Here is an 8,719-nt window from a genome sequence, read left to right on the forward strand (position 1 = left end):
AATTGAATTTACTTAACTTTTCATTTGCACTTATTTCTGCATTTACAGTTTTGTCTCTTCCAAGAAAAAAAAAGTTGTTTCGTCTACTATTATGAAAAACATAATTATTCAAGCACATTTTTCTTCAATATATGAAGATGTTCATTTTTCCCCCTTTTCCCTCCTGAAGGAGTTAAAGTTTGCTCCCCGCGTGGAAAAGAATGCAAGAAGTGGTTTTCATTGTTTTAGTTAATGTACCAGTACGGTACTTCAAGTTCTACAACTTTACCCTTCATTTTTGTTGCAATCTACATTGTGCATTCTGCATTCAATCTCTGCCATGATAATGATTCATTTTGAGTTTAATAATACCCTTGTATTTTTAATGGATTTGTAGAATCACATATTCAAGTGAATTTCCACATTTTCAGACTTTCAGACTCATAATTTCTGCAGGCAGTTTTCCCGAAAACATTCGGATTTAGTAGATTTAAAAGAAAGAAGACAGATACAATCATTCCAGTCACTTTGGATTTGCTTTAATTTAATCTCTGCTGACAACAGAATAGGTACCCACTGTCATTTTTGATGAATTTTTGGACTCTGAAGATATATTAACCTGTGATCTTGACATCCCTAAGTAATTTGACAGGCCCGTTTGTTTGCCTTTTACTGGCAGTCATTGTAAACTTCTTATATTTTAGAATGCGTTATGTTTTATGCTGGTGAATTCTCACCACCCATTCCCAAACCCTTTCCTACTGTGCTTCGAAGAGTTCTTTTACTTGAAAGATTTTTTTTATTACCTGTGAATTTCATCTCTTGTCCCGATAAGCTAAGGAAAACGGTCTCTTTTCAAACTCAGGTAATATCATCCAAGCCTTCCCATTTCCCATTTCATTTTCATATTTCAGTGATATCTACATTGGTATTTTTTCCCTTACACTACTTAGCAGTAGTGTTACCTGCTTCCCTGCCCCTTCAGGCTGCTGTAGTGTTACCTGCTCCCTGACCCTTCAGGCTGCTGTAGTGTTACCTGCTCCCTGCCCCTTCAGGCTGCTGTAGTGTTACCTGCTCCTGCCCCTTCAACCTGCTGTAGTGTTACCTGCTCCCTGCCCCTTCAGGCTGCTGTAGTGTTACCTGCTTCCCTGCCCCTTCAGGCTGCTGTATTGTTACCTGCTCCCTGCCCCTTCAGGCTGCTGTAGTGTTACCTGCTTCCCTGCCCCTTCAGGCTGCTGTAGTGTTACCTGCTTCCCTGCCCCTTCAGGCTGCTGTAGTGTTACCTGCTCCCTGACCCTTCAGGCTGCTGTAGTGTTACCTGCTCCCTGCCCCTTCAGGCTGCTGTAGTGTTACCTGCTCCTGCCCCTTCAGGCTGCTGTAGTGTTACCTGCTTCCCTGCCCCTTTAGGCTGCTGTAGTGTTACCTGCTTCCCTGCCCCTTCAGGCTGCTGTAGTGTTACCTGCTCCCTGCCCCTTCAGGCTGCTGTAGTGTTACCTGCTCTCTGCCCCTTCAGGCTGCTGTAGTGTTACCTGCTTCCCTACCCCTTCAGGCTGCTGTAGTGTTACCTACTTCCCTGCCCCTTCAGGCTGCTGTAGTGTTACCTACTTCCCTGCCCCTTCAGGCTGCTGTAGTGTTACCTGCTTCCTGCCCCTTCAGGCTGCTGTAGTGTTACCTGCTTCCCTGCCCCTTCAGGCTGCTGTAGTGTTACCTGCTTCCCTGCCCCTTCAGGCTGCTGTAGTGTTACCTGCTTCCCTGCCCCTTCAGGCTGCTGCAGTGTTACCTGCTTCCCTGCCCCTTCAGGCTGCTGTAGTGTTACCTGCTTCCCTGCCCCTTCAGGCTGCTGTAGTGTTACCTGCTTCCCTGCCCCTTCAGGCTGCTGTAGTGTTACCTGCTCCCTGTCCCTTCAGGCTGCTGTAGTGTTACCTGCTTCCCTGCCCCTTCAGGCTGCTGTAGTGTTACCTGCTTCCCTGCCCCTTCAGGCTTGAAAAGATGAATAAGTCACTCACATTGGAACCTGGCAAAAGTATTTTCTTTCTTTATTCATCTCTTTATCTTCAAGCTCAGGTAGACAATTCCCTTGTTAACAAAGTACAAAAATGGTCATTGGCTTCGATGCGTCCTAATTAGGCTTGGGCAGTCAAGTGACGGTCTTCCCTTTCCATCGACTCTTTATGTAAGGTATAACACTGGAAGCGAATTTTATCATAGCCATACAATTTTGGAAGATTAAACTCAGGGATTTTATAACATATCACTTGTAGAAGGACTGTTTTTCATTTCCAGTATGATAACAACATATGTAAATTAGTAGATAAACAAGGTAATTAATTAGTAGTAAATGAATGGATCAGAGGGATTTTTTAATGAGGAGGAACAGCTCACATAAAAAAGTTATTTTTAGAAAATAAATAAAAATCTAAATAAAACAATGAGATGGAATTAGTTTTGCGTAGTATTATTGTTGTTACGCAGACTATTCTCTTAAAGTAATTTCACGAAGTAATGAGGTGTTTGTTTTCTTGGAGTATATAAACAGAAATTCTCATAATAAGTGGAGGGTGGGGTTGGGGCTGGGGTGTTTGGGTTGTGGGGAGCTGAAGGGTGATAAAACGAGCTCCAAGGATGCATGAAATGAGCAAAAGAATGCGGTAATTAGAGCAGAGCACTCAACTGCATCGACGCACTACTGGTGAGCCATCTAGGACGTGTGTATTGTGCTGCGAAATCTCTCTGTAATAAAGGTTCGACATTGATTCACAGTCATCGGATGAAGTGACAGTGATATCCTCCCCCCCTCCCCCACCTTTTAAATCGCCCAAGGCTAAAGAAAAACAGTATTACCATAAATATACCAAATGAAAACTAGATTACGAAAATAAGGACAAATTATCAGGAAAAAATTGGTGGCTCTACAAAGAGAACAAAAGTTTCACTCTGGGGACTAATCCCCTAGTGAGTGGATGTATAATTCTTTCAGATAATAACACAAAAACTCAGTCACAAAGACATATTGATCCGAAATTGTTAATACAAAAAGTTATCCGGTGACGGCAAAAAGTTATTCCATTGTTAACGAAGCGGAACTGACTCAACTAAAATTTCACTGACGTCAGGAACAGCTGCCAATAGTCCACGAAGCTCAAAGTTAGGAGAGAGAGAGAGAGAGAGAGAGAGAGAGAGAGAGAGAGAGAGAGAGAGAGAGAGAGAGAGAGAGAGATGGGTTTTAGCAGTGAATGTACAAATGCCTCACGCACACATGTCAAATGTCCTGATTTTGTGACGTTTATCAGTATTAAATTATGGGGGATCTCAAAGCTGTTGCTACCTAAGATATCGTATATTCAGTGTAAGTTGCATGTGTGACATTCTAACTAGAGATGTATTTCCGTCAACTGCCATTATTCTGCTTATTTATTTACTTTTTTGGGGGTGGGTTATCAATTTTATTAGTTTTCTCTTCTTCTCAACTAAACTAGTTCCTATTCCCTTCATTAGAAAAGGCCTTAATTCTTACAGAATCACCTTATTCTGGATTTTCAGTTAATGAATTCTAGTACCTCAGTAATATCATGAGACTTTTTAATCTTCTGTAAATCCTGTTTCGTCCTGTAAATTTGAAGCATATGTTCTAAATACGCCCTCATGGTCCTTCTTTAAATACAGCAATTTTAGGCCAAATTTCTGCTCTTTCATCTTATCTCACTTAACCAAGCAATATTTCGTCTAAAACTTTTCATTTCCATTGTCTTATATTCCAGAGTGTCCAATAATTCCACTTATTATTCCTTACTGCTGGCTCCTTCAACAGAATTTTCCTAGCCATGACCGAGAAAATCTTATCCCATTCGAAGAAAAATGTACCACAGACCATAGGAAACTTCTGAAATGACTTTTCTTCCCAAAAATTACAGAGGAAATGGAGTAGTAGCGACAACGTACAGCTTTGTTTTTCTCAACAGTATCTTTGGGAAAGAGGAATATCTGAACAAACTTCGACGTATATTGTATTCTTTACACGAAAACAAACAGGATATGTTTATGACCAGCTGTGAAGACACTATTTGCCAGTGATGCACATAGTCAAACAAAAGTCAAGACGAATGATTACCCAGTTTTTCTATAACATATATATATATATATATATATATATATATATATATATATATATATATATATATATATATATATGTATACATATATATGCATGTATATATATGTACAGTATATATATATATATATATATATATATATATATATATATATATATATATATATATATATATATATATATCACAAAATACCCACACAACTTCATTGTGTATATTTATGTCTTTGAAAGCTCTTAATGAAACCAAGTACTAGTAATATATAGCATATATATATATATATATATATATATATATATATATATATATATATATATATATATATATACATACACCCCATTTGTGTATATATGTCATTGACATGATTGAAAACAAACTAGCAAACACATACACACACACATACTTGCTGGAAACAAACTCGCACACACATACAGTACATGCAACCACGCATGCACACAATATTATGATTTCTGATACTTTTGTAGGTAGCGAAGCTGAGCAAGCAAGAGTTGTAAACGGGGGTTTGAGGGAGATTGACTAGCCTATGGGTGTAGCATTACTGGTAACAGGGTCTGGCATGATTCCTGGCATGATTAAAATTATAAAGTATAAACATACCTAAATTGTTGTGATTTTATTTATTTATTTATTTATTGCGATGCTCATCTAAAATAGGAGCCTTCAGTAATGATTGAATTAGCCTTGGCCACTTCCACTCATCAGTAAATAAGTGAAAATTTAACCTTAATTACGAGAAAATTCTACTTTGACGAGTGACATATTTATAGATATACATATATATATATATATATATATATATATATATATATATATATATATATATATATATATATATATATATATATATATATATATATATATATCTGAATTACTATATAATTTATCAAATGAAAAACATATCACATGCAACATTTAAACCGTATATATATATATATATATATCTGCGAATTACTGCTATAATTTATCAAATGAAAAACATATCACATGCAACATTTAAACCGTCGAATATCTGTACCTTAAACTTTGACCTACAGGAGTCAACCCTGATAAACATTCATTTAAGGGAATTAATGCCATCCTTGATAGCTATGAAAAAAATAACCCTAATATTTAGCTAAGAAGATTATAAAACTCAGTAATTTTGCGACAATGACCTTTTGCCTTATATCTGTTGACCAGTCTCATCCAAATATAAATCACCTAACGAGGAACACCCTCGAAATATATTTACGAAGTTTTGTTTAATTCTTTTTGATATATTTTGAAAGCATGCTCGCGTGCGCACACATACACAAACAAGCTAAGGTTAAAATATTCCTTTCTTAATATTCGTTGGCTGAGTAACGTTGATAACGATAACAGTAAACGAATAGTGGTATGATATTGGATCGGACGATAACCGTTTTACCTTTAACAAGAGTATATCTTCTGTTCCACATGCTATCCAGTCTAATTAGTTAAAAATCTAAAATAAGAAGAAAACATTTCATTTTGCCCTTAATACATTACGTCCAAAATTTTTTTCATGATTAATATATCGTGAGATATTAAATAGATTATTAGATAGAATGTGGTATTATGGGATAATAACCTTACCCACTTGAATATGACTTAGATTCCTCGAGTGTAATTCCTTCAAGTCAGCCTTCCGGACTCAAGGCACAATGAAATGGCACTGATTGAAAATTTGCATAATCGTGTCTTAGCCTGATTATTTCATGACGGAGACACAAACGCTGATTTTAATAAGCTAATATGGAATTTCAATCTTAATTTCAGATTAAATACCAAGGAAGGCTTTTTATTTGAAATGATTTTCTTTAAACGTGGTTTTCATTAAAGCTGGTCATTCAGATATACTGAGAAATATTAGGAAACCTTTGAAATGTCAGTTATTCCAAGGCCATATCATGACAGGACACTGAACTGAGAATAATATAGTTTGAAACATTAAGAAATTTATAAAAATCTCGTTCCCAGTTTTTCTTCATTACCTCCCTTAATTTTCTTCACGCCTTCGGCATGATTTCTTATACGCGTGACTCCAACAAATGTATAAATCTTATAGTAAGAAAAAAACATAATTTTATTAGGCAATTGCTCGAAAAAGAATAAAGTAAAACTGGATCGATGTTAAATCTAATAGTCAGTGCATATTTATCTTTGTTTTTACCTAACAGTAAGAATCATTTGACGGAGTGGGAAAAATGAGTTTTCTGACCCTGAAGGAGTCCTAGACTGCATCTTGAATAATAAAATATCCTCAAGTAGAGGTAAAACAAGAACGGATAGAGTTCCAAAGTTTTGCAGAAGGGAGACAAAGACTGTTCCCAGATTATGCAGTTAGAAAATTCCCGATTTCATCAAAAAAAGATGTGGAATGTGGTTCTGCGTGTTCCCAGGCAACCAGAGATAGCGGAGGGCCTTCATTCTTAATCATGAGTATTCTCTGAGACATGAGACTATTCTGTGGCAGAGAAAATAATATTCACAGACCGATATCAGACAGTATTGTGATGAAAAGATTATGGTTTGCATATTAGGCTGGATGACAGAAAGATTTAAATCAGAGTCGTAAATATCAGTTAACCCAAGTGTGTCCACACCAGAGTAAATATGTCATAAACACACCCCAATAACTTATGGCATACACTTCACAAAAAGCTTCAACACAAGTCAACTACTTCTTGGTAATCCTAACCAGTGTCTCATATGACTATCCAGCATTTTAAAAAGATTCGTTCTCTACCTACAGTCGTTGACTTGTTTTCAACCCGTGTGTGACATGTATGCAATAAGTTGCTGATGTGTGTTTATGACACGTTTTAATGTAGCGTGGATGCATCCTGAGAGTGTGTTTTATGTATAAATGAATACTGCAGTAAGTATAAAGAGAACTGAAATACTTTTAATTAAGTATCCTTGGAAGAGTAACATATTGCCTTTATCACTTATAACTTATTTAACTCCAGAGTCACTAATGACGCACAGAGGCGTCATCCAAAATTCACCTCCTGCGTCACTCATGAAAATCGCCCACATTTCTCAGAGAAACGTGTTTTTCGCACACATTAATATTGCTTGCGTAAGTCGTCACTGTTAAAAAAAAACATTGTAAATACGCACCAGTGGAAGTGGAGTGACAGGTATCCATCAGTTACAGTCCAACGCAATGTATGAGAAATGAGATGACTTCAGTATCGTGAGGTGTCCTGCGAAATTTACACATCAGTGGAAGTGACCAAGAATGCTTGATATTTTCAATGCCGTCAACTGAAACAGGCATCCTTTCAATTTAACCTGATCACAATTAGGACGGTAGAGTCTATTTTTTGGAAATCATGATTAGATTATGGCTGATTATCTCTGTTTTAGTTTGCATTGGTGTCAGATATACAAAAAAAAAAGAGAATTGGGCGGTTGTTGATTTTAAAGAAATTAATTTACTAACAAAGAAAGACGGACAGGGGATTCGTAATCATTCTCCTTCAGCTAGGAAATTACATTCTGGAGAATATTTGGTTCTCCAGTCATTTATCATCAAGGTCCTCCCCGTGCATAACACACTGGAAGCTAAATGAAATATCATATCCGTAATTAAATTCGAAACTCGTTATCAAGTGAATTGCCTTTCGATGAAATGTAGAAAAACCAATTAATATACTTGGATGAAACATTTATGAGGCTTCTCTATTGGAGAGATTTAGTGATTACATTCGCAAGTTTTCGTGTCATTGTGAGTATGATTTTGTTTATTTTGTAGTACCACCTGTGTATATATATACATATATATATATACATACACACACACACACACACATATACACACACATATATATATATATATATATATATATATATATATATATATATATATATATATATATATATATATATATATATATAATAATCAATACAACACACAAATCACGTGTGGAACAGAAATATATTTCTACCACACATATGGATCGAACCCAGGTCTTTCAATGGAAAGGCAAGGGCGCTGTCCACTAGACCATTGAAAGACAAGTTCACGTCAGGATCGAACCCAGGTCTTGTATGGCCTAGTGGGCATATATATATATGTCACTATGAAAGAGCTGGGTATATATATATCTGATAGATAGATAGTTAAATTTATTTATATATATATATATATATATATATATATATATATATATATATATATATATATATATATATATATATATATATATATATATATATATATATATATATATATATATATATATATATATATATATATATATATATATCTAGATAGATAGATAGATAGATAGATAAATTTATTTATATAAGTATACACACACGTAATATATATAAATATATTTATATATGTACATATACTGTATATGTATATATATATGTGTGTGGGTGTGTGTGTATGTGCGCGTGCGTGTGTCTCTGTCTGTCTGTCTGCCTGTCTGTGTTCTTTTCATATGACGTTTTGACTGCGTTTTTTATTTAACTACATTGAAAATTTACCTTCCTGTTTTCTTATAAGTGCACAGGGCCTCATTATTTCAAGCGGTAGCAATTTGTCTCCTTTTCAAGAAGCCAGAAGGGAAGGGAATGGACCCTGTAAAGTATTC

The 8,719-nt window shown here is 35.7% G+C and overlaps 1 protein-coding gene across 1 annotated transcript in view; it reads left to right on the plus strand.

Moving 5' to 3' along the window:
- Positions 1-1,896, plus strand: part of LOC136853932 (calphotin-like) — a 15,218-nt gene extending 13,322 nt beyond the window's left edge. Inside the window, exons 2-4 of the mRNA XM_067129828.1 lie at positions 1,000-1,145; positions 1,317-1,428; positions 1,529-1,896. Coding sequence (XP_066985929.1) covers positions 1,000-1,145; positions 1,317-1,428; positions 1,529-1,896 — 626 coding nt within the window. The remainder of the gene's footprint in view (positions 1-999; positions 1,146-1,316; positions 1,429-1,528) is intronic.
- Positions 1,897-8,719: the final 6,823 nt, after the last annotated feature.

The sequence above is a fragment of the Macrobrachium rosenbergii genome, chromosome 28 (assembly GCF_040412425.1).
Source record: "Macrobrachium rosenbergii isolate ZJJX-2024 chromosome 28, ASM4041242v1, whole genome shotgun sequence".
Classification (NCBI taxonomy): domain Eukaryota; kingdom Metazoa; phylum Arthropoda; class Malacostraca; order Decapoda; family Palaemonidae; genus Macrobrachium; species Macrobrachium rosenbergii.